This window comes from Malaclemys terrapin, chromosome 6, assembly GCF_027887155.1.
Source record: "Malaclemys terrapin pileata isolate rMalTer1 chromosome 6, rMalTer1.hap1, whole genome shotgun sequence".
NCBI classification, from domain to species: Eukaryota; Metazoa; Chordata; order Testudines; family Emydidae; genus Malaclemys; species Malaclemys terrapin.
This window is the reverse complement of record NC_071510.1, coordinates 73,498,472-73,520,957: the sequence shown is the minus strand read 5'-3', so window position 1 is coordinate 73,520,957 and position 22,486 is coordinate 73,498,472. Positions and strand designations below refer to the sequence as shown.

Below are 22,486 nucleotides of genomic sequence, written 5' to 3'. Positions count from 1 at the left end.
TGGTTTGGGCCAAATCCTCAAGCCCATGTAAAAACTGTGGAAGGTCCTGAATGTGGTGAAACTGATGCTATTCTGATGTGGTAGGATGGGCACAGGATGTAAGGAGCACACTCAGGCCTGTTCTACAGTACAAAATTTAATCTCAGGGGGGAGTAGAGAGGCTCCACTACTGCTCCATGGCCTAGAGCTCCCCAAGCACACATCTATTTTACTCAAGCTGTGTACAAGTTGCTTTCCTATATTCTTGCCAATTAATCTTGTGTCTTTAATTTCCCTTTATTTTGGAAGGCAATAATTAAAGTGATGGATTTTCAGTTACAGGTACACCTCAGTATCTCCGCCAGATCCAGACTAACTTAAATTCTTATTTTGGGGCTGCGTTCATGCATTGAGTCACAAATAATAATGTTCTGACTTTGGATCAGGCTCAGATGGTCCTGCTGGATTTTTGATTGACCATAAATTGTTCCTCCCGTGTCTAAGAGAAGTTGCTGGTGTGTCATAGACTGCCAAGCCTTCTGCATAAGTGTTTGCAGGAGTTGGGCATGTAGAATTTACCTTTTTGAAACTAAATTTTGAAAATTCTTTCAGAACTAATAATCTAAGTTGTGGCAGCAAAGGTTAAAAACTTATTTAATATGTAAATTTGAAACTTAATAGTTACTCTTTAATAATCAAAAGGGAAGGTTTTGTTGTTGTTGCAGGATACAGGGCAGACCCATTAAAACTGATACTCACCAGAAAACATTTAGTTAGTTAGAGAGAATCTTTTTGCATTCACTGGTGTAGAAATTTAAAGGTTAAATGATTGATGATTTTGAGCTACAGGAACGTAAAATCTGGAACAAGTACTGGGTTAAATTCAACAAGGCATGGAGTTTTTGAACAATTATAGGGCATGATCCCAAGAAGGAAGTTGTAAATGGCTCAAGCACCTCTTCAGAAGCAGGCCTCAAGTGGGATGCTTACTAAAACTGATATGATGAAAAACTTCAGCTAGAAATCTCACAATAAATTTGCTTTTGATATTTCCACTTGCAGCTTAATCCAGGAAGAGCACAAGAAATATATACCTTAAATGGTAACTTTTTCCCCCAGTGTTTTTCTCAAAGCCTCAAAATAAGTTCCAGTTTGGTTTGAGTTTTTATGGCTTCCCCCACTGTAGTTTCTATCACAGGAAGGAGAACAAATCCCAGCTCAGCTATGAAACCTAAAAGAAACAAGAGGACCACGCCCAGTCCCCATTCTGCAAGTAAGCCTGCAAGGTATGTCCTGGCAAGCAGCAAAACCACCACCAAGCATCTTCCAGTCAGCGTCCCCTACTTGTCAGCAAAAGCCCAGCGGGGATGAGCCGGGGCAGAGGAGTGGTGCAGTTAGAGCAGCTGGTCCGTCCCCTCCTTCTCAACAAACACTGAGCCCAGCGGGGATGAGTCGGGGCAGAGGAGTGGTGCAGTTAGAGCAGCTGTTCCAGCAGCCGAGGCTGCAGGAAGAGGAGGGACTTGCTAGGTTGCAGCCTAGAGTTGGCTCTGGCTGTCTCGGAAAAGCTGCTCCGCAGTTGCATGTAACCTGCCCCCCTCTCCCTGCCCGTTACATCGCCCCGTAAACACTGCGCAGAGAGGCGCCGAGCGAAGAGCCGCCGCGGCTATGTCTCAGCCACATAAAGGGAAGAAATCGTCCTCCTCCAAGCCTGCGGGGGCTGCGGGCAAGGGGAGCAGAGCGGTAAGTGTCGGAACCAGGGCGCGGGGCAAGGGCGGCGTCCAAAGCTCCGCCGCGCCAGGGCTCCGGGTGCCAACTGGGCTTCCTGCCTGCTGCGTGTCAGGACGGGGGAATGCGCCAGCGCCGCCCGCAAGAGGGGAGCGCCCCTAGGGTAGCGCGGGGTTAGCGGAGGGGGCTGTCCGGCTCAGCCCCGCTGCAGGCCATAGGAAGGGGGAGTGTGTGTGACAGCGCAGCCCCGATGCGGGCCTCGGGTCGGGGGGGGGCGGTGACAGCGCAGCGCAGCCCCGCTGCGGGCCATTGGCGGAGGGGAGGGGAACAGCCTAGCCCAGCGCAGCCCTTCCCCCCGGTCTGATGCAGGGCAGACTCGCTGCAATGAGGGGCGCGTTGCGAGCTGTTCCGCAGTCCCTAAAGCCCTGGGGAGTGGGAGGGGCGCAGCCGAGGCCGGGCCAACAGCCCTTTCCGCTTGCTCCTGCCCTGCAGGGGCGGCACACCCAACCTGGAGCGCCAACCCCGCCCCGCTGCCAGAGCGCCGCCCGCCCCAGCGGCTGGGTCAGCCCCAGCTTGGCTCTACAGTCCTGAGCCTGTGCGCTTTGAAACGCTCCGCTGTGCTTGGAGGGAAAGGATTATCTTAAAGGAGGAACGCGTTCCGGCCATGGCTTTTGCAAGCTGGTGGTATGCGACGGTAAATCTAGCCAGCTCTGCTACTGACAGAGTGGATTTGAATCTCTTGGGTTGCGTGTGTGGCTCTTGCCAGCGAGTGTGTCAATAATACGGGTGTAGGGAATGGGAGAGCATTAGTGCTGAAGGTTAGATGCTTAAAGATAGAGCCAAATGCATTCCTTGTGTAACTCTGATGCATTCAGTAAAATTACAGGGGGGTGCATTTGCCCCACCCTCTATTTGGGGAAACTCGCCCTGCTCTGGTATGTGTGACGTACAGTCTAGCTCACTTTTGTAGCTTGGATATGTTGTATTCCACGTTTTAAAAGGTAGCTACAGTATGTGGGACTGTAGGAGAAGGAATGAGGAAGCAACTGTCAGCTATATCAAGCAAGAACTATGGAGTCACTGAATTCATATTAAGTTAGACACTGATGCACTGGTTTTGTTTAGGAGAATATCTAGTAAATAACAATGAATGGATCAAGTAACTAAAGTGCTCACTATGTTCATCTTAAATTAGTAAAGAATAATACTTTTGTGTAGAAGATGTGATTTGAAACTTTGAAATTTTTAAGTTGATGTTATTTTAATATGAAATATTGTCCAGTTATATTTTCTCTATATAGTCCATTAAAATACATGCCTTGCTGTTTCAGAAGGACTTCCATAATCAATTTAATAAGTGATGGATTAATTATTTTTTTAAAGGCTAAGTTAATTTTGGATTCTTTCTTTCCCACTCTGAATAGAGTCCTAGTTGGTACAAGTTTTCATAAAATTGTTTTTTGTTTTTTGTTTTTTGTTTTTTTGAACTAACTTGTGTGAACCTACCTAAGTAAGCCATGGTTCTTTGATGGAACTTGGCAGTTTAGCTATACTTGAGCTACCAAAGATTACTTTTGGGGGATGGATAGCTCAGTGGTTTGAGCATTGGCCTGCTAAAGCCAGGGTTGTGAGTTCAATCCTTGAGGGGGCCATTTAGGGATCGGGGGCAAAAATCTGTCAAGGACAATACTTGGTCCTGCAGTGAAGGCAGGGGATTGGACTTGATGACCTTTCGAGGTCCCTTCCAGTTCTATGAGATAAGTGTATCTACTTTTAGCTAACCTTTATGTGCATGTTTTTAGCAAGTCTGGTCTTTCCACATAATGTGTTAGACATATAGGGAAGCATTCTGACTTTACAGGTTATAGTGAAATCATAAAATAATAAAGTACATAAGTTGTGATTATAATATTTGCATGCCACTGATTTACACCACCAAAATATACTTTATATAAAGTGACTTTTTGAATCTCTGAATAATTTAAATTGCTAAATTTATATATGGATATGAGAAATCCATGACATTGCTAATCCTGATTTACATCAGATCTGCTCTGTAGAAAGTTTGCTGGAACATAATTTAATTATACAACTTCAGTCACTGTTTTAAGTCAAACAACCAAGCCCCACTCCCCCAGCACCCAGACCCTCCCTGCATGGGCGGCATGGGTGGAGCCCTCCCTTTGGGGAGGCTGGCCCCAGGTTACACTCGCGCCCTCCCCATGGCTGGAGCCCTGAGACCCCCCTGCACCCCCCTGCGGCCAGAGCCACAAGCCTCCCCCTCCGGAGAAGCCCAGAGCACGTGCCACACCCCAACCGCAGGAGCCCTGGGCTGGCGAAAGCCCAGAATCTCCCCTCTGCTTGGAGGAGCTCTGGGGCAGCCGCAGCCACGCCTCCCCTCCCCAGACCCAGCATGCCCAGGGGAAAAGCGTCTATTAGAAGATGCTTTTTATATGCCCCATGTAGGTTCTGGGGCAGCTGAGGGGGCAGTATTATCGTCCCACACCCAGACACTCTTTTCCCCCCCTACTGAGCCCTAACCACCTTCATCTCCACCCCCCTGCAGCATTCCATTGCTGCTGTACCTGGAGCTCCCCCAATGAATTCCTGTGCATCCAGATCCCCTCCCCCACCTGGACCCCCCCCTCCAAGTTGCCAACACCTAGATTGCCCCACACAGAATCCCCCTACCCCACACCGGGATCCCCTCACATTAAGGCATTCCACACTTGGATCCTGCTGGGCTGAGCCTGCCTGCCCACACTTGGTGTGCCTGGCATGGAGGGGCAGGTCCCTGGAGTATTTCTGGGGCAGGCCTGGCCCTTGTGCTGTGTCTGGCAATGCACCTCATTGCCAAGTCTATGTCCCAGGGAGTGGGAGGGGGCTGCAGTGTGATCTCCCACCTCCGTGCAGCCAGTTGCCTGTGCTACCCACTGCCATGCTGTAGCCTCCACATTTATTTATTGACAACATTTGCAGAATTTTAAAATATTGTGTGCAGAATTCCCTCAGAAGTAGAGATAAGGGACAAAGGCAGAGCCACTGGCTCTGAGGAGTGTGACTTGATCTGCTGCTTAGCCTACTGGACTGGTTTTGTCCAGAGGACCAAAGCCTAGCAACACAGAAGACCAAAAGGACTATAGCAGTTTAAAAAAGGTCTCTGTCAAAAAGGGGGGAGTTATTTGGGGAACCAGACTGATACTCGGCACCTACCAGGGGCATTTGAAGAAGTTATGCCTGCCTAGCTTATTTTCAGGTGATGGTAAGATTTTAGATAAGATAGACATGTGCCTACATAAGTGTTATTTTAAAATCCTTTGTTTTCTAAGAGCTTTGTTCCTACTGTTAAAATATACAATACTTGGGTTTTAAGAAGGCTGGCTGGCCGGCCACTGTATACCCCACTGGTCATGGATACCTGAAGGGAAAAGCCAGGGGTGTCTGAACTCAGTCATACCTGCTAGCTAAGCACAGTTAATACACACAGTACTGTAGCTCAGGGTCTGGTCTAAGAGTGGAAGAATTGTGAAGTTCTACCCCACAATAGGTAAAGGACAAAGAGAGGGGACTTGAGGGGCGTGCTCAGAGAAACCAGAAAGGGGGCAGAGGTGCAGCTAAACAAGTCCATAGTCAAAAATTAAACTGGACTATAAATCTATTATATTGTTTTTAAAGCTATTCCCCCACCCTAAAGAAACCGCCAAAAGCAATAAAACACAGATTGTGTGGAGGTACAGTAAAGCAATGCAAGAACTGTTAGTCAGCCTTCGTCTGAACAGATATCTTATCTGAAAAGCTGGGCATTGTTCTGGTATTGCATGCACTTCATTCTTACAGTCATATACTGCACTCAGTCTGAGAACAGAAATGCCATTGATGTCAATGGGACCTGCACTTCTGGATTCAGGATGGTGTATACCTTTTAGGGTGTCATTCAGCTCAGAATAGAGGTTCAGATCCGTTAAAGACTAGGTGGTTTGGTGTGTCTTGTGGGTTAACTCCACTAGGAGCTAACTGTATTTATGTGGGAAAGCAAACAAATTCTTCAGATAGTCTCATATACTGGTACTTAAAGGGACAGTGTAGATGCCATTTGTGTGAAGTTTCATCTCTATTCATGGTGAGTTCCATTGGCTGGCTTGTAACCAGCAGGAGTGGGGCTCGGTGGGGGGGAGGGAATTGAATCAAAGGACTTTGGAATTGATTAATAGGCAGTCCCTGAAGAAAAGGAGAGAGCGAGGCAGAGAGAGTTGGAGAACAGACAAGCTCAGTCCCTAGGGTTTGGGATAAGATAGGTCTGCCCAAGCTTTACGTAATGGAAATATGTGTGTGGACCTCTTTCTTGTGTTAACACCCCTTTTCTCGTGTTATGCTTTATTCCTGTTGTTATGATTAAACACTACTTTGTTTTGCAAAGGCTGTTTGTGTTGATATTCAGCACTGATCAGAACTTCCAAAGGGAAGGCTTGCTGGACCTGAACCCACTCAGGCCTGCTGAGTAATCATGGTTGGTACATAAGGGGGTGCCTGGGGTCATCTAAGTGTGGGAGAATCATGGGATTCCACCCCAGGACTGCTGAAGGCAAGAGGCTTAACTCCTGAGAGTGATAGAGAGAGACTGAGAGAGGTCAAATGTGCAGCTAGCTCTAAACTGTGACAGGAATTGTTGTCATATACCAACAGTATAACTGCGGGCCTGGTGAAAACTTGGATGGAATGCCTCCAAGGAAAACATAGATGTTGGAAGTAGTGTTCATGATTCAGTGAGTAGTGCTACTCTCTCTAAGCACCCTATCCAACATCTACTGAAGTCAGCGGGAGTTAGATCAGGATTTAAAGCAATACTGAATTAAAGACCAAAATAGAGTTAAGGAACACTGAATTGCTGGAGGAGGAGCTATGAAACAGATTCAGGTATTTGAATGTCTTGTAGCAGTTTTCACAAGAGCCCTAGTGTTAAGCTTACTGTTCTGGCCAGATTCCATCACTGAAAATAATTATTCTGTCTGCCTAAATTCTGCTTGTGATTTCATTTGAAGTTATGCTTCTTGTCTCCTAAAAACTTTATCTGTTGTCTACTGGTGATGAATAATTGTCATGATTCACTCTGTGGAGATCTTGATTACAATGAATGATGTGTTCCTGACATGTACTGTCTGTAAGGCATTTGAGATTCTCTTTATATAGAAGATGCAGTATAAGATTTAGTTATTAATTTTATTAATGACTTTTTTTTAATCTTGCAGCATGGTGACAAGAAAAGTGGAGCATCTTCTAAATCTGGAGATAAAAAAGGATCAGAAGTCACCGAGGTAAATAAATGCAAAGCACCGTATTATATTAAAATGAACTCCAGCATGTATGATTATATAGCCGAGAACATCTACTCGTTCTGTGATCATTTTTTATGGTGGTTTGTTTTTAAACAGCAAAGTAGTAGCTTGAAGACAGCTGACTAGTGGTGTTCACTAATAGCTCTTATTTTCCAAAAAAAATATAAATCTATCCTGTGCTGTTCAGTTTTGTGTGAAAAGAGCTCTGCTCTGATTCCCCTGTCACTTCAAATCTGCCTGTTGGCATGAGTGGAGAATTAGGGTTCATGTATTTATTTTAGAAGGGTACCCTATCTCTGCAAATGCTACTTTATCTGGAATTGATATTTGTAATTCAGCAGTCCAGACAGGTCTCTAAGATTGAGCTCAGAACCAGGAGCCAAGAACTCCTGTTGCCTAATCCTGGCTGTGCCACTGTGTGGCATATTTTGTTCCATTTAACTTAGAAAAATCCATGGAAGCTAATGCTGCTGGGAGCAGCATTTAACTATCACTAGGCACTTTGTGTCTGCTATTGCTAGTGTCACCTATGGAGAAGCTAAGGGCAGCACAGCAACCAAGCCAGGCTTGTGTGTGGAGGACACTACACATGGTGGGCAGACTATCCGTGGATTTGAATGTGTGTTTTTAACAGTATTCTGAACGCTGATAAATTGGGACATGCTCGTAGGGTGCTTTTAAAAAGACAGATTTTTAAACTTATATCTAACTAGCCTTCTGGGTCACACCAAATACTTCTCCTAATGAAATTCATGTAATACCAAACATATTGTAATAAACATTGTATATCTCTCTATTAATTCAAAAGATCTGAAAACTGAAATTTCAATCAGCCTAGTGATTGTGTTGGTTAAATCTCAGTGGTGCCTTTGACACTTCCCAGATGAATGGTAATTTGCCTGTAACATGAGGTCTTCTGTTTTACTTAAGCTGGTTTTAGCCAGATGATTAAATATGATGCTGCTTGAAGGAACAATTGTTACTATAATACACCCTCTCTGATTCTGTCTGCACATTCCTTTTTGTGCCCAAGTTTTTCCAGCCTACTTGAATAAAGGTAAAGGTTGTTATGCCCAAGTCCCCCAGCTTGTAAGGTATGAATCATTGTTTATAGCCAGTGCTGTGTTGCCAAACCTAAACAGTTTGGTGTGATGTGGGTTATCTCAAATTACCTTTTTCTTTTTTTTTAACTTTTAAGAGTGCTTTGGTTTACAACTCAAAACAGTTTATGACCATGGACATTTGTCTATGCAAGGAAATGATCAAAAGTGACACCCGGGTTCTCCAACACAAGAGTTACCCTAAAAGAGGAAAAATATTAAGATTAAAACAGTCTGATTTGTAAGAAGAGGGTGCTCTGTTCTAGTGTCAGTGCTCCTACTACAGAAGGGAGGTGGTATATACATTCCATAATAACTTGTTAAAGAAATAAATGCAGCATAATGAAATTAATTGTATAAAGGACATGCTAATTTTGAATAAGTGCCATATTGTTAGAGAGATCCTTTGTCCAAGAGACTGAAGTGTACATGGGCATTGTCTCCATCAGAATCTCTAGCTAAGCTCTTGCATGAACTCATCTGCTTTAAGAATGTACAACAGCTCATTGTCAGCAAGCATACATGCCTGACCTTAAACTTACAACTGCCACTTTCCAGGCTATGGTATAGCTACTTCCACATTCCCATTCTTGCCTCAGCAGCAGCGAGGTGCTTATTTTACTTAGAGCAATGAACCTGAGGTCTGGGGAAAACAGGATGTGCTTATCGCATCCAAGGCAAGATAGGTCAGAATCAGCTTGTGGAGTTTTCTTTGGAGGCTAATTTAAACTTACTTATGCTGTTATCAAACGCTTACTTTGTATAAATTACCTAGGGCAAAGTGTTGTCTCCCTGATCCTCTGCATTAAGTGTACCAGACTAGCATGTTGTCAAATGCTAATTAGTGTTAAGATTAGTCCTCTTTCTGGTTCTTGATTTCTTTATAGCTGGTAAGTAACAGTCACAAGAATAGAGAGATTCAGAGATAAGTTTATTACAGTGTTTGACACTTAAAAGCTACTGTTAAATAAAAAAATATAAAGAGAAACAACAGAAGGAACAGGTACATCTAATACTTATTATATAGGAAAAGCTACTGAAAAGTAACTCATTGTAAAACATATGTTAGCCCTTGTTTACAACTGAATTATATACAATATAATTTGGATCGACTCTTGGATCCTCCTAAAATCCTTCTCTACTGTGACTGTGCTTACATGGGTGACTTAGGCAAGTGCCTTCCTTTCTTGCTTGGTTTCAGGAAGGAATTGTGCAGCCTGGGAACCCAGTTGTCCCTTTTCTCTAGGCTTTACAGGATAGTTTAGGTTTTTCCTATACAGTATCCTTCCACCTCCTCTGTGAGTTGAGAATATCTTTTCAGCTTGATGCCAAATTCCCCAGCTGAGCTCTTACTCTTAATTTAGAAAAAATGACCTCTTGGTGGTAATGATCAGAGTTGAGAGTCTGCAATTTGAAATTTGGCATTCCTGTTTCTGGGTTCCTGCTGAAAAGATCTATTTCTAGCTAGCTAAGACTATGTAGAAGGCTATTATTAAACTTCTTACTCTGAGAAAACATTGTGCAGGTTTTGGATCTTAACTCTGGTGGGTGTGTACCTTCTGAGACATCAGGGTGGAATTATGTGTTGCAACAGTGAGCGGCACAGCACCTAACTTTGAGGCACCTAGAAAATTACATGAACAGCACCGGAATCCACAAAGCTAAGTTAGGCACCCTATACGATGAATGGGGACAGATAGGCATTTCAGAATGCGATCCATAAAAGCCAGGACATTCGAGGGAGCAGCCTAAGGTAGCCGATAGGAGATACTGACCAGAGGGGAGTGTGTGCTGAGCCACACCCCTGTCTCAGAGATGGGCACCTACGTCTGGGCTACAGGGAGGTGCCTAGAGATCCACAGACAGGAACCAGCTGCCTGGAATCAGGCAGTATAGGCGTCTAAACTGCTTTTTGAAGGAGTGAGTTGGCTGCCTGTCCCACTCTGTCCTGGTGGTGGTAGTGCCACTACTGTTGCCCACCTTGTAGCTCTTAGCCCAATGGTTAGAGCATTTACCTGAGATGTGGGAGACCCAGGCTCAACTCCCCCCCCCCCCCGTTTTCTGCCTGAGGGGGAGGAAAGGATTTGAACAAGAGTCTTCCATCTCTCAGGAGAGTGCTCTAACCACTGAACTATGGGATATTGTGGTGTGGGACTCCCTCAGTCTCTCCAATTGAAGCGATTGCACTCTGGATAAATAATGAAAGAACGATTGGAGCAGGGGGACAGGACCCTGGATCTCCCTTCTCCCAGGTTGGTGCCCTTACCATTGGAGTACAGAATCATTCATATTATCTCTCTCTCTCTCTCTCTCTCTCTCACCAATGACCGTTCCACTGTGGATAAATACCTAAAATGTCAAGGACTGAATACTATTTTACTTAACCTGATAAACAACTTTAGTTCTAGTAGCAATAACTAGTACCTCTGGAATTCTGCAAATAAAAAAATAAAAGTGGAACTAAGTAATAATCCAAAATATATGACCTACTTTTCAGGTTTCTTGTGGGCAATTATAGACTGAAAACTAGCTTGAAATGCTATATTTCAATAAAAAAGGTCAGCGCAGTTTGTGAGTTGCACATGCAGAGGTTTCATATCATGCAGCAGAATGTTAGTTAAATACACGTAGACTATTTTGTTTGGTTCTGGCTACCTCGTTATCAGAAAGATACTGGCAGAATAAAGAGAGGCACAACAAAAATGATTGGGAGTCCTGAGGAATTGGTTTATGTTGAAAGAAGAATTTAAAAAATCACATATGTGTAATTTAGCTAAGCAGTAGCTGTAAGGGGATGTGATTCTGCTTGGAAATTTCTGGGAATGCCAAAGAGAGAGAGAAGAATTATTTAGAGTAGTAGAGGGTTTTCTAGTAATTGAGATAAAATTAAGAAAGGGACAGTTTAGCCTATGAACTCTATTAAGGTATAAATAATCTCCCAAGGAAATGAGTGGAAGTCCTTTCTTTTGGGACACTGACAACTAGACTAGAAAAAACATAGCAATTGTACTGTAGAGAGCAATTGGTAAGGCATAGTCTCATGTAGGTGAGGAGGTACACTAGATGACTCTGTAAGACTTTTCCATTTCTAGAATTTTATTCCATGATCTTTTGGTGCTAATGGTGGGTGTTAAGAGCCTGCAGTGTGAGGATAATTCTTTTAATGATATTTCTGATAATCATAGTAGACTGCTTATGTAATTAGTCCATGACTTCATATATATATATAATAGACACCAGCTAAAATATACGCCTATAGCATGAGGAAGAGAGCGTAGGTCTCTGCTGCTAATTTTATCAGGTCTCTACCAGAGTTTGTTTGGGTCCCAGATTTTACAAGTTGTTTTAAATCAGTAGGATGTATCTGTATGATTGCATCATAAATGTTTTAGACCACACTGAATAACTTAAAAGTCCAAACAGTTCTTTAAGTGGAAGAATCAGGTGTCTTTGGAGCTTAAAAATTCAAGGGTGAAATTCTGACTCCATTGAAGTCAATTGGAGTTTTGACATTGACTTCAGTGACGCCAGGATTTCACCCTTGAACTCTTTCCTGTGCTGTGCTATGCCTGTAGTTTAGCCAGCAGCTCAAGTGTGTGACTCTTCTTCATTTACAAACATTTTTCTTCCAATGTATCTTACCAGGTTGAGATGACTGAGCTAGGTATAGTACCACAGGCAGCTAAGAAGCTAACTGAAGCAGGAACAACAAGCAGATGAGGCTAGTATCAGGATCCAGGGATATCCATTCTGCTGTGGTGTTTTCTTGTCATTGAAGAAAATGGTGCAGAGCAGCCTTCTTTCTCGCCTCCCCACGAGCCCATACCTACTCTCTGTGTGTGTGTCTGTCTCACCAATCCCTTCCCCATCAGCACCTACACTCTTTCTGCCTATCTTGCTCCTCTACTTCCTTCCCTCCAGGCAGAACCTGCACTCAGTGCAGTGTCCTCTCTCCTGCAGCTCTTCCTTAAGGGGAGGGGATTTGGGAACCTGCAGTGCCTGCAACTTTTGCTTGGTTCCTGCTGCAACCAGTGGGCCTCCCAGAACACTATGGGGCACAGAGGGAGTGTGCCCACTCTATTCCTTTTTGTATATGCGCCCTTAGATGGCTGGCCAGCATGTGTAACTTCTGTTAGTGCTAAATGGAGTACATCAAAAGGTGAATATGCAAGTCAGGTGCATGCACTTTACTGGTTAGTCTAGCTGTATGTTAGACTTTTAAAGGGTTTAGATTGTTCTCCATTAATTTTAGATTGTAATCCAGCAAGGTGCTGAGTAGAGTCAGATGGTGGAAAAAATAGAAAAAAAAGTCACACAAAAAATTAACAATTTTTCACTGAAAATTGAAAAAACTTGGACCAACTCTAGTGATAAGTAAAGTGAACTCCTGTTGACTTACAGTGGAGGTGGGCATTCATCACCTTATACAAACAAGTCCTTAGGGTCATATTAGAGCTGCTCATGTACAGTTGTGTGCAAGAAATATAGTGATGCCGTTTGGCTGAATATGCAAATTACAAATACCTTCTACTTCTGGATCCCCCATGATAGGTGAACTTGTGCAGTCACTCAAAATACTAAAGCATTCCCAAGAATATTGTACATTTTGTCAAAATGGGTTACCCTGTTGATGTTTTTGAAAGGTTATGTTTTTGTTTTAAAAAATGTTTTTAAATCAATACATTGGATGCTTGACCTCAAATTTAGGATAAAATGCATTTAGTCTAATATTTCAGAAGAAGTAAGTTCCAAATATACAGTAATTGAGCATCATATCATGCAAGTCTTTTGAGATCCTCCAACTGAATTCATCAGGGAATTCCCTTAAAAAAAAAAAAAAAAAAAATCTGTCATGATTAGAAGTATACTTTGAAAGTTGCACCTGGGGAAGGAAGTTAGTGGCTTTTTATTGTGGTAGGAACTCAAGAATAGAGGTGATATGTCTGATGTGTCTGTTTTTGGTTTTCCAGCCTCTGATAACAATCATCAGAATGCTGATTCTGATCTTGAGTACCCAGTTGCCGACTGCTAGTAACTCCATTGAAAATCCCTTAGGCATTTTTAAAAAAGAATTAAAAGATTAATGATTTTTAAGCTAGTTAAACTGATTGACTGTATAGTGAATTTTAAGAAATTGAAACTGATAGTGTCCCTTTAAAATGTCCCTGATGCTGTAGAAGTGCTCAGTACCTACTGAAGACCATGGATGTTGGGGGCATTCAGCAACATTTCTTATCCTAGGATGGTAATAGGAAAATTGGTGTCTGGATGTGTGTGTCTGTTTTTAAAAAAAAAAAAAAAAAAAATGTAAATCTGACACTGCACTAACATACATTTTAGTACATAATCACATTGTGTAATTCATTATGTTGATGCAAACAGATCATATCTCCTGTATTATTGCATGATTAACATCTGGATAATGATTTTTTTTCAGGTGCTCCGGCTGTGTATGGAATTGATTCACATGGTTTGATTTACCTTGCTTTGTATAATTAACTACATATTTTTTTGGGAAAGACTAATCCATTTTATTATACAGAGTAAAATATCACAAAAACTTCTGCCGTAATCCAAAGATCTAATCTGACCATCACCATGGTATCTGAGCATCTAACAAATGTATTAAAGTGAGTACAATTCTATTACAGCAGCAAACAGAGGCCCCAACAGATATGGCAGTCCTGTTGTGCTATACGCTACATATAGCAAGAGGTAGTTCCTGCCCTGCAAAGTCTACAGTCTAGTGCAGGGGTAGGCAACCTATGGCACGCATGCTGAAGGCGGCATGCGAGCTGATTTTCAGTGGCACTCACACTGCCTGGGTCCTGGCCACCGGTCCAGGGGGCTCTGCATTTTAATTTAATTTTAAATGAAGCTTCTTAAACATTTTAAAAACCTTATTTACTTTACATACAACAGTAGCTTAGTTATATATTGTAGATAGAGACCTTCTAAAAACGTTAAAATGTATTACTGGCACGCGAAACCTTAAATCAGAGTGAATAAATGAAGGCTCGGCACACCACTTCTGAAAGGTTGCCGACCCCTGGTCTAGTGCTAGGTTTTCAAGAAGTTTAAACGAAATACCTGCTGCTAATAAGGAGCTGCTAAGGAGGAGGTCAGCTATTCAAGAGGGCCTTTGCTGTGCCACTAATCCTCTGGATCAGACAAAGCCAGTTGAGGTGGTTCAGGCACCTGATAAGGATGCTTCCTGGGAGGCTTCTGTTGGAGCTCTGCATGTCCCACTGGGTGGAGGCCCCGAGGCTGACCCAAGATACACTGGAGGGATTAAATCTCCCAGCTTGCCTGTTGTGGAGGAAAAGGAGGCCTGATCCTCTCTACTGTCCATGCTGCTGCCTTAACCCTCACCAGGAAAAGTGGCATAAAGGAAAAAGAAGAGCTGCTGCTAATTCTAATTAGCTAATTAATGCCACAATTCAGTTTAAAGCAAGAACAGTTGGGAAACTGACTTTGTTTTGAAAGGACGCTAAGGTTAATTGGGATTAAAAAGTCATTTCTTTTTAAAGTTGCTTTGTTGAAAATCTAAATTTCAGGATTTCCTTGGTGGTATTTAACGGTGATACAGCACTACATTTCTTTTCCAAAATGAACATCAAATGTACTGTGTCCTAGCAAACAAATTTGTGCAGCCATACTGTGACTGGATGCAATTTTTTTAGGTGTCCAGCAAGGCACTGATCCTCTAAACACTTAAGCTGATAGCTTTATGAATGAATGGGAGTTGTCCCAAATGTACAAGCATCATCACACTAACAGTATTATTGGTTTTGTCACATGATACTGTGCTTCATTTGGTTTTCATTTTTTTTCATTATGCTAAATCCAAGCCTGAAATATTTGAAGAAAATACCATTGATTTTCCTCCTGTACACACATTTCGGAAAATGTACTGCTGGGGCCACACTTCAGTGGTGTATTATGTATGTATCTGTGAACAGAATATGGCCCTTTGCACTGGTTCACTAACGACTTCAGCTGCAGAAGGGCCGCTTTAGTCTTCGTAATTTCAAATTTTGTTTGTATGGGAGAAATTCTCTCTGTTTATATTGTGTTTTGGTGCTAAAGTCAGAGGGAAAGAACATGATGTGGCTTTTATCTTTATGAATGAGATCTTTTGTTCCTGTTTGAGGCTACTAATCTGTCACGTTCCCTTATGTCTGATGGTCTGAATTTTGGTGTTTCTTCATTTTGTATAGTAATTTCCTTACCAGGCCTCTGAACGAGCAGCCTGCAGGCTTCTCTACGTTTAGGGGATCATTCAAAATACTCTGCTGTAAAATCTCATGAGTCCACTTACCTGAGAGAGGTCTTCTGTCTCTAAGTAGGTTTTCTCTATCTGCCCCTTCTGAAAAGCCATCATTTCTTTGCATTCATTGCTCAAGGTTGATTTTTCTAGCCACTTCTGATTTTATCACAATTTCATTCCAGTTGTATACCAATATAACTCCACTGGTATCATTGGAGTTACACTAACATGAAACTGGAGTCATGCAGAAATTAATTACTTGCTGTGGGTTTTTTTGTCCCATCTGCCCTCAATTCTGTGTGCCAGTATTTGCATGTGTGTGCACCTCTTTGCCTCATTTCTCCCTCTCCGCATGTTGCACCACTTTGTTCACATGCCATCAAGAAGGGAAACTATTGCTGCATCCACACTACTTTGCCACAGATGCTTTTGTAAGCTTTTCTGTTTTGAAGACAATTTCCTCCGTATAATTTCTGTGCAGTAATGTGATGTGAAGGAACGAGGGCATGTTGCTGATGCAGGTTTAAATATTTTTTTTCCAAGCTTGCACTGTATGTGTTTTGTTTTTAATTTAAAAAATCAAGCTATCTGACTTCAGTTTACAGCGGTTACTTTTCTTGAAGTATCATGAAATACAGATAATTACATTTGGCTTCACTGTTAACCAAAATGAGCACCTCAGTTTTTGGAAATACCATAGATTAATATATGATGTATGGAAGTATGTGAAATAATTCAGTCTGCAATAACTGCTCTGCTCACAAGAAAACCATCTCAAATGATCTCTGGTGATCTAAATTCCTGAATTATAACTCTGAAGACTGCTTCAGATGACTTGTAAAGAAACAGAACCCTCAGAGAATCTTTTTTTAATGCAGTATTTTGCTCCTCTTTACCAATTATTTATTTCTGACAGTTATTTTTTTCCTTTCTTTTGTATTTTTGCTTTTATTTCACAGAAGAAACCTGCCAGCGCTAGTGCCAGTCAGCCTCCCAAAACACATACAAGTGGAGCTGCTTCCGCCAGTAAGGTAACGTGCATTTTTCAGAGATGATAAACTTGCTATAGGGATTAACAATAATTGCATCAATGAGAGTTATAATAAACCTCAGTGTAGACTGGAGATTTAACTATATGCTTCTCTAAAAATACATTTTTGGTTTAGTTTTAAAAATAGTTATTCTAAATTTTGGAATCTGTAGAATTAATCTGTTTATCCTAATGTTTTCTGGGTTTTTAAAAAATGTATTCTTTGTGGATTAGGCCCAAATCCTCAAGGGCATTTAGGTATCTAACTCCCAATGATTTCAGTGTGAAATAGGTGCCTAAATACCTTTTTGACGTTTTGAGAATCTGGATCTTAGCATAATGCAGATATAATATGTTATCCAAAGAAGAATAGTCATATTTTCAGAAACAAATTCTGACATAACTGATCTGTTTGTTTTGTCGACTGAAATATAACGATTTTCTTGAATAGATAAATCTACTTTGGAAATTATATTCAGGTACAGTTTTCTTAACTTCATTAACAAAAAGCCCTCAAACATTGAAGTCTTTGATCCAAAGCCCATTGATGTCAAAGGGAGTCCCTAAGTGAACTGAGTGATCTATTAAATAAATAAATAAATAAAGACGAAGATAAGTAAAAATCTCGTAAAGCTATGAAGTGATAAATGTTGAAGAATCTCAGAAAAAAACATATGAGTTAATTATACTTTGTATTAAGTGAAATAAAAGTTCAACTTCCAGAGCAAGTGGATGTGGTAGCTGACTTATACTTCAAGTATCAGGGGGTAGCCGTGTTAGTCTGGATCTGTGCGACAAAGTCCTGTGGCACCTTTATAGACTAACAGATGTATTGGAGCATAAGCTTTCGTTATACTTGTTATTTTGCTACAACAACACTTCAGTATTTTTGTTTCTGAGGACCTCATAGCATTGTGCAAGCACTGAATTAGAGCTCACTGCACCACTGTTAGGTAGACAGAGGGTGTCTGGGGTGGAAAGCAACTGCTGTTAAACAGCACTCAATAACATTTTAGTTAGGACAAGAAGTGAAGAATACTCTTATTGAGCTGGAATTGCAGGCGCATTGAGGCAGAGTGCCAGTGCCTACTAATAGTATGCCAGGACTTTAGTCCAGTATTGAGTCGAGAAATGCCACCAATACCATTTTGTGCAGGACCTGTGTTCCTTGGAGGTCTCCCATCTATGGATTAAATCCTGGCCCTACTGAAGTCAATGGCAACTCTTACATTGACTTCAGTGGGGCCCAGGATTGCACACCAAGTATGGGTCTGATCCTGTGGGATCTGACAAGATCGTAGTACCGATAATTGTAATGATCTGATCGCTAAGTGCCAAAATAGAGGCCGATGCTAACAAATGGAGTGTAGACTATAAAGATGTGTAGTACTAAGAAAAGCAATAGTGATAAAAGTAAAGCAATACATAGAAAATCGCCTTTAAACTCCCCTTTCATTTCTGTTCATGGCACTTTCATAAACTGAATTAGGGACTACTGATTTCAGGAAGCTTGGCAGGTCCAGGATACTTTCTGTGGCCTAATAATTGGCTGGGAAGAGTCTGCACCCCAACATACAACTGAAAGCCATTAATTCCCAAGAATTCCCTGCATTGAGTTCATTATTTGTGTTTTGAATTGAAAACTAAAACATATGGGGTGTGCATTTTTTATTTTTATGGATCACTAGTTTTATAGAATCTGAGATCTTTTCACTTCTGTCTTCTGTTAGGTCATTGGTCTCCCTCCTCAGGAAGCGTTATTTCCTGTTGTACATGTACTAGTTCTTTGTTTAGTTTAGTTTCAACTGTCTCAAATGCTGGGCTTCTACCCCACTTTCCCAGAGGGATTTCTGTGCCTGATTGACAAGAAGTGTTTCTGCTATCAGATTACATTTTCACATTCTTAACTTCATTCCACTGCAAAATAATAATAATTAAGATTCCTAGCTATATTCTTGTATTATCCTAAATTATTTTTCTTCCCGGGTGTTTTACATCCATTCAGTATTTGTAAAGTCTTGCCTTGTCTCCCTCCTAACTGTGGCAAACTTAGAATATACATATTTAACTCCTTCCGTTTTTCTCATCAGTGTATTCCCTCATGAATCCCTAATCATTTTTTTTTGTTCTTCCTCTAACTTCCTTCCAGCTTTTCTACATCTTTCTGATGTGGGCTAAAACTGAATGCAGTATTCCATGTGTGGTTACACATATTATATAATGCTTCTGCATATGGATCCTCAGATTGCATTGATCTCATGCTGTGTATCTTATTGCAGACTCATTTCTAAGTGCGTGTTGATACTGCTCTGCAGTTTGGATGGGGTGCGAATGTCAGTGAGCACCAAAGTGCTGTGCTGTAACTCCCCCATGTGGATGCTGTGGGCATGAGCTGAAAGGTCCCTTGTTCACATTAATTTATTCTTTAAACAGCATATAATGTGAATCTAACATGATACCTGTGGTACCAGACAAGACATTTCTCCCCCTCCTCACAAACTGACCATATTGCTTATCTATGGCCAGGTATACACTACCCCTTACTTCGGTATAACTTCCGTCACTCAGGGGTATGAATAGGCCACCCACCTGAGTGACATAAGTTACACCGACCTAAGCACCATCGCTATGTCGGCAGGAGAGATTGTCTCCCTGCGTATCTACTGCATCTCGCAGAGGTGGATATGTTGTGCCGATGGGAGAGCTCTCTCCTGTCCGCATAGAGCATCTTCTCCAGACACATTACGTGGTGCAGCTGCATTGATGTAGTGCTTCTAGTGTAGACTAGCCCTATGAACTTTGGCTGATAAACAATGTTCAATTCCTAGGATAGTGCTCAAATTGCTTGGAGAGAAACTAATTTTATAGTAGAATTTCATATCACGTGCTTTACTGATATCCAAATGTACCTACCACTTTTGGTACTTTCTCTAATTTTGTATTTTTAATCCATAAAGCCAGCCTTTGGTCTTTATAAATCCTTGTTGCTTATTACTTTTTGTTTCTCTTAAACTCTTAATGGTTAGTGATTTTTGGTGGGGGGGGGGGAAGAGGGGTTACAGTGTATTTCAGTTCTTTTACTAAGGATAGAAATCAAGTGTACAGGATGATGATTGCCATGTGAATGCAACTTTGGCCTAGTCAGAGGTGTCACTGTTCGTTGCCTCCTGCTTCCTCTAGAGTTGGCCTTAATCGTGTTACAATTATTTTTATAATGATTTTTCCCTGATAATAAGCTTATACCTCTATAATTATTCTGATCCTGCAGCTGTCCCATTTTTTAACAACTTCACTGCTTTTTCTGTTTCCTCTGCTGGAAGCTCAGTGCTGATATCCAATCTGCCTTGCAAGCTTCCCTGTTTATCTAGCACGTCTAAAATGCTTGCATCTGGATGAACTACAGGGTTCAGCACTTTGTCAAAATGCTTCTTCCATACTCCCAGCACGTCTTCGGCATTTGTTGTGTGTTCACGGGTAACTTTTCTTACCGCTTGCATCTGATTGCTAGCCTGATTGTGTTTCCATGAAACTTAACCTGACTGAATTGTATATATTCACATTTGCCAATAGTCTCTTACCTGCTTTTCCTCAATAACTATTTTAAAAAATAACTTTCATTACTTCCTAATAGATCATATTTCCCTCTGTATTTATTGTTCCAGTTCATTAAGTCAGCAAACTTTGAGCCAGTAAGTTCAGTGCCTTCCTCTGTTAAAGCTAGATTACTTGGACATTATTAATGAGCGCGCTCTCTCTCTCTCTCTCTCTCTCTCTCTCTCTCTCTCATATATTGTACCCTTCTCTCTCTTTTCCCCCCTCCCCCCTGTCCCCTTTTTGACTCCTTTGGCTAACAATAACTCATTCTATTTTCTTGCCTTTTCCTCTCCCTGGAGTCTGTAAATAACTTTGTCTTTTGTTTGGTGTCTTTTCATCTTTTCCATTTACAATGTAGGTTTTATTAACTTAATCTAAAAAATCTTCTACCAGTTATTTTTAATTCAACCAGGACACGTCTCTGTTCCTTCCATTCAGAGGAATTGTATTGTGTTGTGCCTTAGTTATGGAATCTCTTTGGATTCCCTGGGCTTACTTTACAATGGTAAATGTTAATAATTCCTTTCAATGCACCTACCCAATAGATTTCTGAATACCCCCCCAATGTGTTTTTTCTAAAAATTTCTGCCCTAGTTTTGCTACATTTGTGAACTCACTCCTTAGCAGAGTGAAATAAAGTAATGTAATACTTTTATTCCAGTGTTCAGTCAATTCACGTTTGTTAATAAATAAGGCTAAGTTTTTGTCACAGATATTTTTAGTAAAAGTCACAGACAGGTCACAGGCAATAAACAAAAATTCACAGCAGCCCCTGACCTGTCCCTGACTTTCACTAAAAATATCCCTGACAAAAGAGGTAGGTGGGTTCTGCACCCTGCTGCTGGGGCTCCGGGGTCCCACACTGCTGCAGTGCATGGGAGTTCTGGGGTCCCCCTGCCCAAGGGACTTGGCTGCTGCGGGGTCCCCTCGTCCCAGGACAGCTGGGCAGCTGTGGGGAGTCCCTTGCCCCCCATGGTGACTAGGCAGCTGCCGGGTCCGCCAGACTCCCTGCAGGTGTTTAGCCATGGCGGGCGGTGGGGTGACCCCTTGCACCTGTCCAGCCAGTGGGGACTCCCTGCAGCTGCCCAGCCGAGGCAGAAAATGTCACAGAGGTCAATGAAAGTCACGGATTCCATGACTTCAATGACATAATCGTAGCCTTATTGATAAACAGTAGATTCAGATGTCTTTTCTTCTGGTTGGGATGTCTGTTTGCCTATGCTTAATGTCCAACTGATATCTGGGTAGTTAAAAATCCCCAAAGATTATGTATCCTATGACGTAGAATATCCCAATCGTTGGTTCAAGAATGTTTTGTTCTCCTGTCTTATTAGTCTGCAGCTAGTAAATGTTCTTGCTCCCTTTTTTTGTTTTTTGTCCTTTGTATTCTAACTCACAGCAATTCATCACTATATTCTTCATTGCCATATTGTAGCTTATTGGGATAGCAAATGTTTTTCACGGCTGTGAATTTGGTAGGGCCCTAGTTACCTCATAAAAGCTGTGTAACAGCAAGTGGAGGAAGAACTCAGGAGAACCCATGCAAATTAACTAACTTTCTCTAGCTATGCTTCACTACTTCACGTTCTTAAGACCATTTTCTCTATCTCACTTCAAGCAGTCTGTGGAAGTCACTCCAGCCCTTTGAGTAGGTATTGGAGTAGCTACATCAGGGACAATGGAAGACTTCTAGCCTGGATTAAAAGAAAATACATCAGAGGGATCCTTTTACACCTATTCTATTCACCAAGGAGGGACTTCCCTGACACTATTGGAGATCTGTGTGTCTCTCTGTCTCTCTCCTTTGAGCCCTCCCCCCCCCACCCCCCCTTGTCATTTTATGTATGGAACAGTTAATCTTAGCGCCTTTTGTTGCTTTTTGGACTGATGTCTTGAATGGCACTTTTGCCCCAAAAGAGCCACTTATGGTCTGAGGAATACTCAAGATTTTTTTTTTTTTTTTTTTTTTTTCAGGTTACTGCCTCCACTCCCCACCTCCCAGCAGTCATGACATTTTTGATACGTAGGGGATGGGAGAAGGATGATGCGCTTAGTGAGTCCCCCAAAGTAAAAGTGATGATGTAGGAAAGTAAAATGATTGATTAGGGCTAAGCTATTCAAACAGAGGAGCTTCAAAACAGATTGCAAATTAGGATTTTTTTTAAAGTCAGGCAGATACCCAGAAGTGCTGAGTACTCATTTGCTCCCTTTGAGGTCAGTTGGAACTATGGGGTACTTGGGACTTTTGGGAAAAAAAAAAATCAAGCAGCTGCTTAAATATATGTTTTAAGATCTAACTTTAGGCTCCTGCTTTTGAACCCAAATTATTAAAATTTGAACCCAAATTTATGCCTGGTTCTTAAAAGCTGCTTCCAGTAGTAAAATGAGAAACCTAAGGGTACATCTACACTACAGGGGGGAGTCGATTTAAGATACGCAAATTCAGCTACGTGAA

The 22,486-nt window shown here is 41.8% G+C and overlaps 1 protein-coding gene across 3 annotated transcripts in view; it reads left to right on the top strand.

Moving 5' to 3' along the window:
* Positions 1-1,492: 1,492 nt before the first annotated feature.
* The window catches only part of CAST (calpastatin), a 94,942-nt gene continuing 73,948 nt past the window's right edge, over positions 1,493-22,486 (top strand). For 2 of the 3 annotated variants that reach the window (XM_054031917.1, XM_054031915.1), the window contains exons 1-3: positions 1,493-1,719; positions 6,951-7,016; positions 16,367-16,438. In XM_054031917.1, the coding sequence (XP_053887892.1) occupies positions 1,645-1,719; positions 6,951-7,016; positions 16,367-16,438 (213 nt within the window). In that variant the 5' untranslated portion in view covers positions 1,493-1,644. Of the gene's footprint in view, positions 1,720-2,248; positions 2,399-6,950; positions 7,017-16,366; positions 16,439-22,486 lie in introns of those variants that run through there. The other variant, XM_054031916.1, reaches the window with a different exon arrangement.